The sequence below is a fragment of the Pithys albifrons genome, chromosome 16, assembly GCF_047495875.1.
Source record: "Pithys albifrons albifrons isolate INPA30051 chromosome 16, PitAlb_v1, whole genome shotgun sequence".
Taxonomy (NCBI): Eukaryota; Metazoa; Chordata; class Aves; order Passeriformes; family Thamnophilidae; genus Pithys; species Pithys albifrons.
In genome coordinates, this window is record NC_092473.1 from 1660535 (window position 1) to 1678809 (window position 18275).

At 54.9% G+C, this 18275-nt stretch overlaps 1 protein-coding gene across 1 annotated transcript; it reads left to right on the forward strand.

Moving 5' to 3' along the window:
* Positions 1–558: 558 nt before the first annotated feature.
* On the forward strand, positions 559–2877 carry LOC139679381 (noggin-2-like). Its single transcript, XM_071571091.1, has one exon. The coding sequence runs from the start codon at positions 1159–1161 to the stop codon at positions 1789–1791; it is 633 nt and encodes a 210-aa protein (XP_071427192.1). The 5' UTR covers positions 559–1158; the 3' UTR covers positions 1792–2877.
* The last annotated feature ends 15398 nt before the right edge of the window (positions 2878–18275 follow it).

The following is an 18275-nucleotide window of genomic DNA, read 5'->3' on the forward strand; positions in this document are numbered from 1 at the left end:
CGCTGCTCCGGGGAGGGGGGGTGGGCGGCTCCGGGCGGGTGGTGGCAGGACCCGGCTGTCACTCAGCGCGCGGCGAAAGTGACAGCAGGGGCGGGGCGGCCGCGCGCCGGGCGCGTATTTAACTTGGGCGGCAGCGGCGGCGCGGCAGAACGCGGCGGGCGGGCGGCGGCGGCGGCGGCGGCGGGCGGGGGACAGCGACACCGACACCGGCGGCACCGAGCCGAGCCCCGCGGCACCGAGCCGAGCCCCGCAGGGCCGGCCTCCAGCGCACCGAGCCGAGCCGGCAGCGCAGGGCACGGAGCGGAGCCGCGGCTGGATACGCTGAGCGCAGTGGGGACGACCGGAGCGCCGGCAGCAGTGGCAGCAGCATGGGTCGCCCGGGCTGCTGAGCGGCAGCCGAGCCCGCCCCCGCCGAGGAGCCGCCAGGGAACAGCGCCGGGAGTCGGGACGCGCCGCCGCGTCGGTGCCGGGGACACCCTCCACCTCCCCCGTCCTGCCACGCCGAGGATGCCCCGGGGGCCCGCGGGCCGCCCCCGCCGCTCGCCATGAGGAGGAACCCGGCCGGGCCGCGGGCGCTGCCGCCGCCGGCCGCCGCCTCCTGAGCCCCGCGCCCCGGCCGTGCCCGCGCAGGGGCCGCCCGAGCGCCCCGGCGCCGTGACCCTCCTCCCGCCCCCTCGCCCGGCGCTCCCGGCTATAAAGGAGGGTTTTATTCTCGGGCTCCGGTCTCACGCCAAACCCTGTCACACCGTCTAGACGAGCTGTCGTGGGGCTCGGCCCAGCTGTCACCATGGCGATGGAGACGAGTCCGCTGTGAATTTTGGGGGGGAGCGAGCGAGCGAGAGCGGCGGAGGAGGAGGAGGAGGAAGGCTCGGCCGCCGCCGTGCCCTGCCCTGCCCCGCGGGGGAGGCTCGGACCCCCCGGCGCTGCCGGCCGCGGCTGGAGCCGACCCGGCGGGGAGCCCCGGGAGCCAGCGGCCGCGGGCGCGGGGCGAGCCTCAGATGCGGCTGTCACACAACCCCGGCCGGGCTATTTAAAGTAACGGGCCCCGCCGGACACTGGTGTCTCTGCCTATTTATGAGCCCCCGGCAGCCGGCGGGCGCCGCCGGGCAGCGCTAGGAGCCGAGCCCGCCGGGAGCAGCGCCGGGGCCCGCCCGGAGCATGACGGCGATCCGGGCGCTGCTGCTCTGCCTGTGCCTGGGGCTGCCGGCGGGCGGGCAGCCCTTCCTGCGCCTGCGACCCTCGCCCAGCGACAACCTGCCCGTCAAGGACATCGTGGAGCACCCGGACCCCGAGTACGACCCCAAGGAGCAGGACCTGGACGAGAGGACGCTGAGAAAGAAGCTGGGCAGCCATTTCGACCCCGGCTTCATGGCCGTGGCCGTGCCGGGGCCGGCCAACGCCTCGGGCGCCGCGGCGGCGGCGGGGCGGGGGCGGGCGGCGCTGCCGGCGGAGCTGCGGCGGCTGGAGCTGGGGCCGCCCCGGGGCCCGCGCCTGCGGCTGGGCAAGAAGGCGCGGCGGAAGGTGTTGCAGTGGCTGTGGGCGCACACACACTGCCCCGTGCTCTACGCCTGGAAGGACCTGGGGGTGCGCTTCTGGCCGCGCTACATCAAGGAGGGCAACTGCCTGGCCGAGAAGTCCTGCTCGCTGCCCGAGGGCATGTTCTGCAAGCCCGTCAAGTCGGTCACCAAGACCTTCCTGCGCTGGCACTGCCAGGGCTGGTCCAGCCAGAAATACTGCACCTGGATCCCCGTGCAGTACCCGCTCATCTCCGAGTGCAAGTGCTCCTGCTAAGCCTCCCCGGCCCCTTGCACTGCCGCCCTCCTCCTCCGGATCACTTTGGGGGGGGAGGTTTTTGGGGTGGGTTTTTTTTCGGGGTGGGTATTTTTGGGGTGTTTTTTTTTTCCCCTGGGTGGGGAAAGATGAACAGCTTTGGGGTTTTTTTTGCTGAGGGTTTTTTCATTAATTTTTGTTAGTTTGGGTTTTTTCTTTTTTTTTTGTTTTATTTTTTGGGGGTTTTTTTTGTTGTTTTTTTTTTTCCTTGGACTCCTTTTAATGTTATTTTATTCAAAAGGGGGAAAAGCGAACCCAGGAACTGCAGGGCAGGCCAAAGGCACAGTAAAGCACTACAATCAGATGTCTATTTTTATACATATATAGCCTTCTAACAAAAGGAAAATACAAAAAAAATACAAAAAGAAAAAAAAAAGAAAGAAAAAAGAAAAACCTACCAGCCGTGTAAATAGAGAGATTTTAAAGGAAAAGGGGGGGAAAATTTCAGCTGTTTTTTATTATTATTATAATTATTATTATTATTATTATTATTTTAAAGACATAGGACCACATTTTAAACCAATCCCCAGAAAAGCCGAGCACTTCCCTGCTGAAGGGAAGGGCAGAAGTTTCCTGTAAAGATGATGTTATCAAAAAGAGAAAAGGGGTGGGGGGTGTACAAAAAAGAAAAGCAAGAACGGCAGCATCCCTGAAGACGGTTGTTTCTTTGTGCTGTATTTTTTTTGTCTTCTTCAGACTTTGTCACTGATGTTTCAACTAATTTGCCAGGCTCTCTAGGTTTGTTTTTTTTAAAGTGTATAACAATTAATTAAGGAGGAAATTTTAAAGAAAAGTTCAAATCTATGAAAGAGTGGAATTGTTTTGTTGTGTGGGAATACATATAGTCGTGTAGAGGTGTTAAAGAAAATTTTCTGTGTACAGTTTATTTATTTTTAACGTTTGTGTATAGGGGAAAAAAAAGCTAGAGATTATGCCAGAAACTATTGGAAATGTTTACTTGAATATTCCTTTAAAACATATCAATGTAAATATGAGCTATCACTGATCAAAACATTTTTAGCAATAAACTCTATCTTTGAAGAAAAACCCCGTGCTGCACCCCAGCTCCCTGGGAGACCAGCGGAGACTCGGATTCTTGCTCGGAGCAGGTGATGAGTAAAGGGCTTTGGCTGGGCCACGCTGGCGTAAATCGCGAGACACCCCGAAGGTCGGGACAGCTCCACTGGTTTCTGCCTCTCCGCGATCCCGCTCTGGGTTTTCTTTGCCTGTATAACCTGTTGGGGAGACTAAAAAAACCACAGACGGGAGAGAAATGTCTCGTAACGCATAAAAGTGCTGCGATGTCCCGGACTGGAGGTGTCATCTGAAGTCCTTGGGAGATTCATGCTCTGTGGTTCTTGGATTCGGCTCTCCCGCTGGCAGTGGGAAGCGGTCGAGGTTACTGCCCCGGCCATCAAAGCGCCTGACACAGCTTGGCAGCCCCGCGTGTGTCAGAACAAATGTTTTTTCTCGGCTGCCGCCACTAGCGCAGAAGGGAAGGATGGAGACGAGCCCTGCGCCCGGCGCTGCTGCCGCGACGGAGCCCCGGGGCTGGCACCTCTCCCCGCGGCGCCTCCGGGGGTGTGCGGGGTCAGGAGGAAGCGCTGACCCTGCGATGGCGCGGGGTGCCCTCAGCTCGTGTGCCGGGGCCGGGGGGACCCCCGCGCTCCCACCGGAGCTCGTGGAGGCAGCACAAGGCAGAGCCGGGCTGGCTCCGCACGGGCAGGCTTGTCGGTAGCCGGGCTGAGAAGGAGCCCAACGCTGGTGAGCGGGGGCATTGGCAGTGCGAGCCCGCTGCCGACGGAGATCTGTCTGTCTGTGTCTTGTCTGTCTGTCTGTCTGTCACAGGGCTTGGAGCTCGGCCCTGATGGGCTGCCAGGCTGATCCCCAGCATGTTCCGCGTGGGCTGGTGGTGCTGGAGGGGAAGGTCTGGCCGTTCCCTCCAGTGTCTGAAACACACCCGGCATCCCCAAGGAACCAACTACTGCTGAGGGCTTTTGCCAGTGAGGAGCCACGCTCTGCCAAGACAGCTGTGGAATGGTGGGGAGACCCTGTTCCCTTCCGGCTGGGCATGCAGCAGAGGAGAGCAGCACAAGCTCATGGGAAGGCACCATGACCCTCTGAGGGGTCTGCCTCACATCCCTTCATCATCCTTCGAGGGCACTGAGGTCTGGGAAGCCCCATGGAGCAGGCCTGCAGAGCTGGAGGTCACACACAGATTGAAGTCAAAACAGGGAGAGAGCTCTTGAGAAGGGCATGGTGGGGACAAGACAAGAGGGACAGTGACATCCAGTAGCCCACATCCTTGCAGAGCCCTGTGGCCACCCTCTCAGCCCCACGTGAGGAGGCAAAGTTGGCCTTTCCATGCGTTCATCAGCGAGGGACCGGGAAAGGGGGGGATGCAGACGTCAGGGTGAAAAGGAGACCTCGGCGAAGGCAATGTGTAAAACATCAGGGGCATTTGGGAGAGGAAGGGGAAAGCTCATTTTGCAAGAGGAACAACATCTGTGGTGTGGGGGCCGAACATCTGTAGAAGGGAGCATGGGGGGAGGGCATTCTGGGAAAATATTTCTGACATAATCCCAACAGTATCTGGTGTGTTGGGATTTGGTTACAAACGGCCCTCTAACGTCTTTGTGCGTTTTGTTCTGCTGGTTCCAGGGGCACACAGAGACCCCTGCTTTGTGCTAACCTGGGAAATAAACCATTCGCTGGGCTCAATGGCTGAGTTCAGTTGTGCGGGGAAGGTGGGGGTTGGGAACGGGGAAGGCGAGATTTGTGTGAACTTCAGCAAAAACCAGCCTAAAAGCCTCCGTGCCATGTGCTGCAGGGAGGAGGGGGGCTGCCTCCGTCTCTGGGGAGAACTCAGAGGTCCCGCTTGAGATGACGGCTCGTCTGGAGGAGAAAACATGAGAGCCGAGGTCCTCGGTGTAGGCCAGGGCTGGGGAGCAGAGGGCAGCCACAGGGTGTGTGCCAGGTCACCCAGCCCTGCCTCACCAATCTGCCGTGGCACTGGAGTGTGGTCACCTTGTGCTGATGCGCTGTCACCTCGTGCCAGGGAGCCTCCGGCCAGGCTGTGCCGGGAGGTGATGAGTTGGACGTGTGACGGCCGGGCCGTGGGCGTGATGGCTCGCCTGTCTGCCCAGCCTCAAAGGAGAGAAAGACAAAGGGGAACGAGCCTGGTTCTTTGGTGCGGTTATTGCATTGTCTCCCCAAGCTGCTTGTGATTAAGGGATGAGCTGTGGGGGGAAGGGGGCAGAACAGGCAGAACCGGCAGAACCCCGAGATGTGGTGGGTTCCAGCTTCTGAAAACGTGGGCCTTTCCCATTGCACTCCAGGATGGTGGACTGGGGAGAGGGCTGGAGCACCAAGGGTGGGTGCCATTCTCTAACTTGGGTCCCACTTGTCATTACATTGGCAGGAGACGTGCATGGCCGTGGCCACACCCTGACGGGTGTGTGCACACGCGCTCCTGGCCACCTGGCTGTCCCTCTGCTCAGCAGGGTTTTTAGGGGGACCATGTCCATGCCTTGTGAAGCCGCAGTGAGCCCCATGCTTTGCAGTCTCCCTTCTCCACACTGAGTTTCTGAGCTTAAGCAGAAGGTGGTTGGCTGGAGGATCAGCTCTTTAACCCCTTCTACCTTCAGGCAGGGCAGAGCACATGTGATGGAGGAAGCTCCCCAGGGCCCAAGGGCTGTCCCAGGTCCTGCAGGCAGAATGTCCACTGGCATGATGGGAAGGCAAAGGCAGTTTTCCTTTCACAGCCAGTGCTGGCCAGAGCTCACCTGCTCCAACACTACAGACTGTGCTGTGGCAGCTCCCTTGGCTGGATCACGGATGGATCTCTTCCTTGTAGTCCCTACAAAGTCCAGCTGGAGCAAAGAGCACCTCTCAGGTCTGCAGAGATCACCTCTTCCTTCTGCATATCACCTTCTATCACTTGGTGAACTGCTTTCACATGCATGAATCCCAGATTTAGATGATCCTTGGGAGAGAGAATTTGTCTCGGGAGAGAGAATGAGCTCAGGATGGCTCCTGACATTTGACTCAGTGGGATGGAGGCACTTTTCCACTCCTCTTTCACATGTCAGTTCGGTTTTGACACCAGCAACAGGTTAACTCTTTCGACCCCATTGGCAAAGGATGATTCATCCCCATTTTCCGGCCTCTCTGGTTTAGCTCAGGTCCCCTCAGTTAAGGCTGGTCTCCAGGAATGCAGTTTCTGTTGGCGCACTGGCTCTGCCAGGGTGACCCAGATTCACAGGGCCAGAGCTCACAGATGTCCAATGCCAGCTCTCGAGATATCTGACTCAGGCCCGGGTGATGACCTAAGCCCATCATTCATCGTTCCTAGAAAGGCAGAGGAATGGACTGGAGGCGAACTTTAAAGTACAGGCTAAACTGGGGCTTTTCTCAACATGCAAAATTGTGCTCGTCTCCTTCTCCAGCCTGAGCATTTGATGTCACTCTGCCTTTGCAGCCTGTCATGGCCTTCAGGAACTACCAGGGAAAGCCAGTCTCTCTGCACACCCTGCTTGGTCCACCAGCAGGTCCCTGGTGAACCCATCCTGCTAACAGCTGCTGGCCAGGAGTTCCAGCTGAGCTGGACATGCTTCCTGAGGCACCCCCATCTCTTCCTTCATTACCACAATGAAAACCACGCCACATCACTGAGGTTAACAGTGAATAGTGATAGGACAGGCCAGAATACTCTGTGCTCAATGATCTCAGAGGTCTTTTCCTACCTAAATGATCCTGTGCTAACCACAGACGTGCCCCATAGGGTGGTCAGAGGTGGGTCTGACGTCTGGGCTGCCAGGTACATGGGTGGAGGTTCTGCTGTGCAAGACACATCTCAGCTGCCTTTCCACTCCTTTGCAGTTCTCTTTAGCTTTCTCCAAACACAACAAACCCAACCACATGCCCAGTTGCTGCTCAGCAGAGCAGGATTCTGACCCCTCACCACCAGAGGACACAGGGAGTATCAGCCTTTACTCACTGTCACTCCAGAGGTGTCAGACGGGCTGCTGGTTCATCTGCAAAAACCATGTATGAGCTTCCCTTCCCCCTCGGTGATTAAAACCAAACATTCAGAGCAGCACCATCCCAGGGACATGGCTGCTCCTCGCCGTTAGCTGTTTGGTATTCTGCCTAAAAATGTCAGACACCCTGTGAAGGAGCAGGGACCACGTCATGTGGCGCTGGGAGCCCAATGAGAGAGGCAGAGCCACGAGGAGCGAATCACGAGGAGCTGGGAGGCAGCGCCTCTGAGCCGGCCATTGGCTCAAATGGCCCTTTCAGGCGGCCGGTGAATGAATCCATTCACAAAAAAGCAGGATCTGTTTGCAAACAGCACAACTGTCTACATATTTTATTTTTTTCACTGGAACAGATGTGTGGGATGTGGCTGTCACAGCTGTGTCTGAGCCCAGCATAGGTGCAGTGAATTTCTGAGGATTGATTCTGCCCCTCTTTCTGTAGGCCCTACCATTCCCCCCTAGAAATTTCAATGCCTGCCCAAGGAACCCTGGCATCCTGCCAGGCTCCCTGGAGCAGGACACGGACTGCTGAGAGCCCATAGACCACTGCAGGGGTATGATGGGAGAACCTGCTCTCCAGCATCACACAGATGTCCTAAAAAGGGACAGAAGCCCTCACAGAAGCTCACGGTCCCAGAGATACTACACAGCTTGTGATGGAAAAGGCTCCTCCTTAGATCTGGAAGGTGGGAGTGAAGGCTATCCAGATACAGGATGCGGCTGGTCATAGAGGACCTGACTAGGTCAGCCATGTCTGGTGCCTGGTCACCTATAAATATGGTCCATGGAAACTAGTATCTTCCCATGCTACAGAAGAGAGAGCAAGGTGCCCAGCCAAGCTCACTGCCCCCACCCTTTAGGTGAGATCTGGACCTTTCCCCTGGGGAAGTCTTGTGTGCCACTACAAGAAGTTGAGGCTTTAGAGCCAGTGCTGCCAGAGCTGCTGGGGGCCCACTGCAAGAACCCTGGAAGCTCCCAGGATGATGATTACACCTGCTGAGCAGCAGCATTCCCAGTGCTTCTTGTAGCTCCTCTGTATCAGTGTTGGCTGCTTCGGAGGCAGCGTTTGGGGAGGTAGCAGGAGGCAGAGTGGAGCAGCAGGAATGCTGGGAAGGGAAGTAAAGGCTGCATCTGGAGTGCCAGGGCAGGACAGCCTTTGGAGAGCTCTGAGTCTGGAGTGTGGAATGAGAACAGTGGTACTTGAGAAAAAATGTTCCTCGTCCTGGATGCTGGATCATGTACAGGTGTTTGAGCCCATAAGTTTCTTGGAGGATTGTGCAAGAGCCATTAGATCCCCTCTGAGGCTGGCTTTGTCCTCAAGCATTGTCTGGTCTGCTTCCATCCCATTCGCTGCCAAAAGACACTTTCTCTCCAGGACATGGTACTAACAAAGGCCTGAGCCTCCAGCCTTGGCTCAGTTTATCTGCTTTATTGGGACAGAGACCATATATCATCCTGGAGCTGAGATTAAAAACCGAGCTGCACTTGGTGTTCTGCTCTCTGACAGTATTTTAGGAAAGAGCCTGCTTTTGTCTCCTCCCTTCCCATCCAAAACTGCAGCCAGCAATCCTCTTGGATGCTTCTTCAAGCCAGCAAAGCGTGTGGGTCAAGGTGTAGCTGTGAAGCTGGATAAAGAAGAGCACTAAAAAAGGACATGGTGAAGGCGTGTGTGATGTGGTGGTACCCAACAGAGCCCTGTGCTGAGCTGTACCTGGAGGTGCCCTCCACCCAGGCTGCTGGACCGGGCTGGGATGTGGCATCTCAACACAGGAAAGAAATGGATCCTGCCCCTGGGATGGGGCAATCCTGGATGTATGAACAGAGTGGGGAACAAGATGCTGGAAAGCAGTCCTGAGAAAGGGACCTGGGAAACCTGGTCAGTGGCCAGTTGGCCATGAGTCAGCAGTGCCCAGGGGCCAGGAGGGACATCCCTGCCCTGGGGGGCATCAGGCCCAGCATGGCCGGGCCAGTGTGGGGATTGTCCTGCTCTGCTCTGCACTGGGGCAGCCTCACCTGCAATGGGGGGCAGTTTGGGGGGACACAATGGAAGAAAGATATTAAACCATTAGAGAGAGTCCAAAGGAGGGCAACAAAGATGGGGAAAGAGCTGGAGGGGCAGCATGTGAGGACACTGAGGGCCCTTGCTGTGTTCAGCTGTACAAGAGGAGACTGAGGGGAGACCCCATTGCAGGTCCAGCTTCCTCGGGAGGCACAGAGGAGGGGCAGGCACTGAACTCTGTCCTGCGGGGACCAGGGACAGCACCCAGGGAATGGCTGGAGCTGTGCCAGGGCAGGGACAGCACCCAGGGAATGACTGAAGCTGTGCCAGGGCAGGGTTAGGTTGGATCTCAGGAAAAGGCTCTTCCCCCAGAGGGTGGTGGGCACTGCCCCAAGGCTGCCAGAGCTCCAGGAGCGTTTGGATGATGCTCTGGGGCACAGGGTGTGACTCTTGGGGATGGGCCTGTGCAGGGCTGAGGGTTGGACAGGATGATCCTTGTGGGTCCCTTCCAGCTCGGCACGTTCCGTGATTCTGCGATCCTCACCGCGAGCACGGCTGCTCTGCCTGCTCCCGGCCATCGCTCTGGGGGTGCCAGCGGGGGCTGGCGGAGGGCCCGGCGGTGATGGCCAGCGCTGCGAGGGGGTGTGCCCGTCCCGGGTCGCGTCCGCGGGGCTGTCCCGGTCCGGACCCTCCCGGGGCTGCCGCGGGCGCCGTGACCCGGGACGGCGTCGCCACCTCGCGGCCGAGCACGGACAGGAGAGACCCGACGGGTCCTGCCGCCGACACGGCACGGGGCGCGGGGCTGCGAGGGGACACCGCACCTGGCACGGGGCTGCGAGGGGACACCGCACCCGGCACGGGGCTGCGAGGGGACACCGCACCTGGCACAGGGCGCGGAACTGCGAGGGGACACAGCACCTGGCACGGGGCTGCGAGGGGACACAGCGCTCGGCACGGGGCTGCGAGGGGACACAGCGCTCGGCACGGGGCTGCGAGGGGACACAGCGCCCGGCACGGGGCTGCAAGGGACACCGCACCTGGCACGGGGCTGCGAGGGGACACCGCACCTGGCACGGGGCTGCGAGGGGACACCGCGCCCGGCACGGGGCTGCGAGGGGACACCGCACCTGGCACAGGGGGCGGGGCTGCAAGGACACACAGAACCCCCGACACAGGCCTCAGAGCCCCGAGGGGATACAGCACCCCCCGACACAGGCCTCAGAGCCCCGAGGGCACACAGCACCCCCGACACAGGCCTCAGAGCCCCGAGGGGACACAGCACCCCTGACACAGGCCTCAGAGCCCCGAGGGGATACAGGACCCGTCACAGGCCTCAGAGCCCTGAGGGGACACAGAACCCACCACAGGGCTCAGAGCCTCCAAGGATCCCCCATCACAAGGCTCAGAGGCTGCAGTGGCCCCAGCAGTCATCACAGGACTCAGAGCCCCCAGGAGCCCCAGCACCCATCACTGGGCTCAGATCCTCGAGGGGTCAATGCTCCCAGCACCTGCCATGGGAGCCTCAGGGCAGCTGGAGCAGCAAGCCTGGCCCCACTGTGCCTGAGGGGAGCTGCTGTCAGCGAGGATATGATGGACCCTCTGCTGAGACCCTCTGCAGTGTGATGGTGCAGGAAGGCAGCAGGGCCATCCCAGGGAGCTGTGCCATCCTGTGGAGCAGCCAAGGACTCGCAGTGGCAAAGCTCTGAGCTCAGGTGGGATGGCACATGTTGGACACACAGCAGCTCTTGGGGAATTCCAGCAGCCACTGCTGACCCTGGGGTCCCACTCAGGCCACCCCAGTGTGGCAGGAGCCTTCTTTTCCTCTGGATGCTGCAGCACCAGCAAACAGATACAAGTGAAAAGTCCTCTACAACTTTCCTCCAGGCTGAAGCAAATTTTTTCTTCATGAGGAGCTTTAACGTGCTTGGAATATAAAGGCTTCCCATGGGGGCTGACAAAGCATCCCTCCATCCTCCTGAAGGGAGCAGTGGAAGAAGCACAAGCAAAGATACCCTGCATAGAAGAAAGGAGATGTCCTCCACGAATGCTCTGAGTGAAGTGGGATTCATCCAGGCCCCTCTATCCCTGTTCCCTGCACGCCAAGTGTCTGTACACAGTTGTTGTTCTGGCCCAGGTCCAGCCCTGTTGTCCAGCTCAGTTACTTCAATAAGCCTTCAAATTGCTTAATAAATACCACACAAATGTTTAAACCCTGAGAATTTGTATTCTGGGCTCAAAATGTGATTTATCTTCATCTGTGCCCACAAGATTTATCAGCCCCAATTAAGGGAATGGCTGTGCTCTTTAAAGTGTGGTTCCAGTCAGAAAAACCAACTGGAGTCTCCTCTCAGTAAGTCAAATGCATGGCCAAACCAGAAGGGAAAAAATGAGAAACAGTTTTCTAAAAAAATCCTTGTGTTTTTTGGTCAAAAAGTTTTGAAGCATGGCTGAATTTAGAAACATTTGACCAACTCTGTAGCAAGCCAGGAGCCAGAAAAGGAATTGTGAAAATTCAGTCAGGTTTTTCCCCCTCTGTTCTTCATCAAAATTTTATATTTTGATGCCATTTTGGTGCAGACAGGAGATGTCTGTGATGTCTGCACAGGGGAATAAGAGCTCCTGTTCACTTGCTCTGTGCAAACCTGCTAAAACATGGGATATGAGGACCTGATCATGGGCATAAAGGAGTCCACTGCTAAATGTAGCACTAATTCCTACTAACGAACCCCACAGACTCACAGTTCCCATCATCACTGTGAGGCCAAAGGGGTTTTCTGATTTTTCATTTTTATAGATTTTAGAAGTATTTGTAACTGTAGCAAATGTAGTGTTCATATTTGTAATAGCTTATGTTCATTATTTATACATCCTAACCCCTACCACAGATCAGTAGCTCAAATTCTTTTAGCTATTTAGGCTCTCTTCAAGGTACAAGAGCTGACAACTATCAGAAAGGCCTGCAAAATAAGACCAAACATAAACCAACAACCTTGAGTCTAAGAACACTGGAAGAACTCCAAAGCCTGAGGAAGAAGAGCTGATGAAGAACAGAGGGTCCCAGTGACCCCAGCCTCAAAATCCTGGGGGATGGCACAGGGGTGGGACTGGGGCTGGACTGAGAGATGTGTAAACTGGGGATTGGGTGGGCAATACTATAAAAACCATGGAAATCAGTGTTCTGGGGGGAATGGTGCAGCACGAAGATGTCATCATGTATTCCTAAAAGCCCCAAGCCTGACCATTAAAGAATGTACCGTTTTATCTTATCTACATTAACTTGGCTCAAAGTCCTGTTTTTGGGGGCACTCACAGCAACAACTGCCTTGCTCTTCCTTTCCTTTTCCATGACACCGAGCTCCAAGGAGGAAGGCTGGCTCTGCTGTGTCCTGAGAGCTGTTGGAGAGTGGCCAGCAAATCCCCAGGCCATGGATTCAGAAAACATGGAGTCCCTAACCCTAACCCAAATTCAATCTCCGAGGTGCCAGCCATGCTCAGAAGGGCAAGTCTAAAAAAGCCCAACCTTTAAAAGGGTAAAACCTCACACAAGGCAAAACCGATGGAGAAATACCAGAAGACAAGCCATTAAGTAGTTGCAACTTGCCACTGGAATACAGAGACCACCTTTGGCTCCAGATGGCATTAAGCCAGTGCCATACTGATAAATGCACCTCAGTTGGAGGTGGAAAGGCACAAAATATGGGTGTGGAGACAAATCCAGAAAGGAACAGCCCCAGGAACTGGATTTGCCATTAGCAACAAACCTTTTTAGACCAAACTTACCTTGAAGCCATGTTATTTGTCTGTCTGTACAATTTCCCATCAAATTAAATTGTAGGAAAAGAAGGCATGATTGGGCATTTTAGAAGTTTCCTTCCAACAACATAAGAGCCTTTTGATCCAGTTTGAATCCACAGACTCTGTGCATTCAGATTGAAAGGCCAAAAGGAACCAAAAGTTCCTTTCAGGCCAGATGGTGGATGTGATTCTTTCCCAGTAAGTGTGAGGAAAATGTTTTATTCCTCACCAACTTGCCTAAGTCAGTACATATTTTCCCCCCTAAGGAAATAATTTGTAATTCAGTCTTTTCTCTTCAGTGTATAACAAAAAGGATTTTCTTGCCTGAAAGTAGTGTGCTGTTAGACAGTTCTGGCTATAGCTCTCAGCTCAGAGGTATGGAAAAACAGTCTGACCTTTCATGCCCACTGTCTTTGAAGCTTGGAGGGTCCCAATTTCAGCCTCAGCAGCAAAGGGCACATCTAAGTCTTGATTTAAAAGGTCTGAAATTACTCTCATCATCTCCTCTGGCTGCTTGTCTCATCTAGCCAGTCTCACTTCATCCTGCCTCACCTGGAGTCAGGCACAGACAGCTGGATCCCATATGCACTGCTGTCCTGGGCCAGATGTCCTGAGGTGAGGCTCAGGGCCACTATTCCCCTCTTAGCAGCCATGTCACTGTGACTTGGTCATGCTGTGTGGTCCCCCTGACCCAACCTGGTTGTCATCCAGCCCAGCTGTGCAGAAAGGCACAAAGGGTCAGGAGGAAGTCCCAAGCACTGACTTTCGCAAGCCTGAGGCAAACCCATGATAAGAGATGAACCCCAGGAGACACCCTGATTTCCCCTCCCACCAGCAATACATTCTGCAGCCTGAAGGCAACGCCAGCCCACCCTCTGTGTCACCAGTGACATTTGGTACCAGTCCTGCCTGTGCTTGGCTGCATCATAGAGGATGCTGAGCCACTGGCATCCTGCTGTCTCTGTCTCACACACTGCAGGCAGCAAAGGGCTGGGAAGATGGGCAGGGACTGCACTGTAGGGGTGACATCCCAAACACTTTTAAGGAAGATGAGCTGCTAAGCCACCAACCAGTAGGTGTTTGCCAGTGAGCAGAGCCCCTGCACAGTGCTTCTGGCATTTGCAGTGCAATCTGCTTCCCCCCCAGACAGCATTACAGATGGTCTGGGAGGTTTTTCCCCAGGCGAGAGAGTGGCTCACAAGTGCAAAAAGTGCTCCTGGTGCTACCAGCACCTCTGAGACACCAGGTGAAAAAAATAGCAATGTCTGCTATCTCAAGATCTCTCTATTGCAAGTGGGCACATCTGGACAGAGGGGAATGATTTAAATCTCACCAACAAAAAAGATTTCTTCCTTACAGGATGCATTGGCTTGACCACTGCTCAATGGGCTCTGGGAGTCACTCTTCAGCACCACAGCCCTGTGCCATCAGGCAGATGAGTCATCTGCCCAGCACTTGCCATAGGGCTGTCCCTAGGGTAGCTCTTTGCCTTGACTTTGTTTAGCATGTCCAGGCCTTCCCTTCGAGAGGAACAGCTGGAAGTGTGAATTTCCATGCCTCAGGACTGATCACTGGAGCACATGCACTTCTAGAACTGGAGGAAAAAGGCACAGAGTCGCATTCCTTGTAGCTGCAAACCTTGTCTCCTCCTCATTGCAACGTTGTCCTGTGGGAATCTGCAGATCTCCCAGGCCTCCAGGTTAGAAGTAGAGCTGTGGGGCCATGAGGTCCTTCACTTTCACCTCCATACACTTGGGCACATTTCGCTCCTCCTTGTGCTAGTTCTGCTTCTGGAGCAGTCAGGGGACTGTTTGATGAGCTGTTTGGGTGTTTGAGTCCAAAACCTGGTCCTGAGCCACAGCTCTCCCAGGTCTAAGCTGCTTTTGAGACATCTGTCTCCCAGGGCTGAGGAGAGGTTCTCAGGCCTGCTCAGAAGAAAACCGTCGCTGCCTGCTTGGCACCGGAGCTTGGACGGGAATTCTCTTGTTTTTCACGAGCAGGCTGAGCGGTCAGCACATACCACGAGCAACAGTCACAGGAGCAATAAATAGCCTACCCAGACCAGAAGGAGACAACCTGTTCAGACTGGACCGCTCATCCCCTGCGCCGGGCAGAATGACTCCTGCTCTGCGTCAAGGTCTCATGTGAGACAGGGAGAGAAAGACTCCAGCCCAGCCCAGACCGCACTGAGTGGGTCCTCCAAGAGCAGCCATGCTCACTGCTCCCATCAGCACGTCCCAAGGACGTGGTAGGCAGCCACCAGGGTTGTCTTTGTTTCAGTGGGATGTCTCACTCCTGCTCCCAAAGCTGTGCCAAGAGGCAGATGCCACTGCTGCAGGCTGGCTGTGGACTGTTCCTCCAGGGCTGGTTCCCATTTGTGATCACACCCAACAGTATTCCTGCACCCCAGCGAAAGTCCCAGTTTTGCTCATTCTCCAGGAGAAGGAGCACTTTGAAAACATTCAGTAACTCATCCCAGGAAAACGCTGTTTCCCCAAATAATGTTCCCTTGTGGTCGTACCCCACCCCATGGCTCTGGGGTACAGGGGAGATCCCAAATAGTCAGTGAAAGCTCATCACTTGGCATTTTCCCTTCTCCTCTTTAAGGTCTCCACGAGAAGCAGGCGTGAAAGTTGTTCCTACTGCCACAGGCCAAAATTTCCTCCGAGTCACCTCGTGTCAAGCATCAAATCTGGAATAGCCAGGGGTTGTGAAGTGCTCTGAACCTGAAAAGTGCTAACTAAGAAAATGAAGTCCAACACGAGTGTTATTAATAAATGCCAGCCGCTGTTATATAACTCCTAATCATGAGCCGCGTCTTTCGGCCCCCATTGTTCCATTGTCAGGCCACATTATCTGGGAACTCTTACCCACCGACCACAAGAAATAGCCTGGGCTCTGCGGGTTTGCAAACTTTGTTGTTGGAAAGCTTTTCATGCAATTGTTTTTGCTCTGTGCTGTTGCCTTCCTCATTGTACAGATGTGGGTGTGTATCGCAGCCCACACCCTCTGCCTCTTGCCTCAGGACAACTTTGAAAATGAGCTGATCCGTCTCAGCGAGTGTTTTTCCTAAGAATTCTCTTTAAAAACAACAACATTCAAACCAAAAAAAACCCTTCCTGAAGTGAAGCTTTTGCTGGGGAAAGATGCTGGCCTTCAATCCCAGCAGAATAAAGACTGTGCTTTATCCTCAGAACAGACTCCCCACAGGACTAGCAGTGCCTGAGCCCAAGCCTGAAGGAAGGAGGGAGCGTGGGATAACTGGGTCTCTGGGACTCATTCAGAGCAGGGGATCTCAGGGGTTGCAGGGCTGAGCTATCAGTCCTCCCCTACCAGCCCCTGAGTTTTCAGCCACCCCACTTCAGTGCTTCTTGTCCTCTTTACCACAGCCCACTTCAGGATGGGCTTCTGCATGGTGCTTCTACCTGTGAGTCCACATGAAGCTCATCTGGCACTGGCACAAGCTTGTAAGGAAGTTTCAACTCTCCTTCCACGTCCCAGTAAGCAGAGTGTTGATCTTTGAGGCATTTTCACACTGGTCAGTGTAAGGCACAGCAGCGTGAGAAGCTCTGCAGGCTGGTCATGGCTCTCCAGGTTGGAAGTACTGTAATTTCCCAGGGCTCAGGCTAGAACTGACCACACTGAAAAATGCCTTTCTGGTCAAAATGTAACATTTTACTGAACTTGGTCTGGGTTTAGAAGAGAAATTATAAATCAAACCCAGAAAATGCCAGGCAAAAAGCTTTTGGTGTCTAGAGGCTTGTATTTTTTCTACCAACATGTTTTAAAAATCAGTGAGGTTTTTTTAATTCCTTTCACTGGAAAACCTAAAATGACACAGGAAGCTAAAAATAGCAACAATACCCAACCAAGACATTAGGATTTTTCAATAAGCTCCAATGCAAACTTTGATGTTGGCTTGGGCAGGTTTTATTATTTTTCTGACCAGGTTGTGAATACTCCCAAGCAAAGTGGTCTGGAAGCCACCAACCCATTCCTGAATGGTTTTCCCTGGAGTTCATTCAGTGCCTCACACCTTTGAGCAGCAACGACCTGTAAGTGCAGTGATGCTTTTGGGATGGGGATGCAGGTGAGGAGCACCCATGGCAGTGCAGCAGTGTGACCCCAGCACGGTCCCCAAGTCTGGGACTGTGATCTTGGGTCATGCTCCCTCACCATCCAGAGAGATGGGCTCTGGGACACTGCTCTCACAGGACCATCCTTGGTGGCTGCATGTCCTCCCTGCATGGGTCTGAGCTCTCCCAGGTGTCCGTCTTCTGGCTCACCCCACAGTGCAGAACATACACAGCCACCACCAGGCATCTTCTCACATCCTTCTGTCCCGTCATTCCCTGTACTTTCTCTTTAAGAAGGAGCAAGACATAAGAAACAGAGGATGTGTGTGCTGTGCAGGGAGCTGGGGCAGTCCAGGAGACCACTCTCCTGGGATCTTGCATGGCACAGAGACGTCTACCTAACAATTGAGGGAATATTTTCCACCCAAAAATCCATCTCGTGGTCCCCTCTTCATTTGTGACACAAGGGAAAATGTGAAGCAGCCAAGACGCGTGAATCACTGTCCCAAACAACATATAATGAACTCATAAAATCAAAGGCAGGGATAGTTTCAGCCCGTGCTGCCAGGGTTCCTTGGACATTGTCTGGAATGAATTTAAGTTGTTACAAAACTCTCTGTGTGTTTCTCTTCCCCCTAACCCTCCAAACCATCTTTCTTCTCTCCCTCTTCACGCTCTGCTTTCTTATGAGCTTCTTCCCCTTCTCTTCCCTCCCGCCTTCCCTCTCCCTTTCTTGCTTTCCTTCTCTCCCTGGTCTCTCCTTCCCAGGCCTTTGTCCCAGCCCTTCCCCTCCTATCCCTGCTCCCCTTGGCCATCCCTGTGGCTGCTAGCCAGGTACCCCCACCACCTTCCAGACAGACTCATTTTCAGGACACTTTCAGACAAAGACCTTTAGTCGATTCAGCAGTGCCACCTGATCAGTGTGACATGGTCACACCAAGGGCCTCCCCCAGGCTCCTCCCCTAGTGGGAGCTCAGCCCAGACCAACAGCAGAGGTAGTGGAAGGGTGACCTCCCCAGACAGTCTGGAGGACTGGAGAAGTATTGGCCACACACATTTGACCAGGTACTCACACGTCTTCTGCCTCACAGGAATTCATAGAATCACAGAATCTCCTGAGCTGGAAGAAACCCCCAGAGATCATTGAGTCCAGCTCCTGGCCCTGCACAGGACAACTCCAACGATCCCACCATGTGCCTAAGAGCACTGTCCAAACATTTCTTGAGCTCTGGAAGGTTTGGGGCTGTGAAATGCCTTCATCCCTATGGGCCTGCCATGTGCCAGCACTCCCAAAGAGGGCAATGGAGAAGGCACTTCAATCCCACCACCACTTCAAAAATTAGGGATCTGTTTATGTCACAGTAGCTGCTGCTGCTTGCAACTGAGCAGGATCTGGAGCCACAGGAGCAGCTTGAGATAAGTTTGAGCAGCAACAGGCCCTGCCTTGGAGACCTGGGCTGGTGTCTCTGTGATGTGACTCATGGTCCCAGCAGCAGGCTGGGAGCAAACCAACAGCCCCCTGTGCCATGCCCAGTT

Coding starts and splice junctions, on each gene's coding strand:
- LOC139679381 (XM_071571091.1), top strand. CDS start 1,159: ATGACGGCGATCCGGGCGCTGCTGCTCTGCCTGTGCCTGGGGCTGCCG.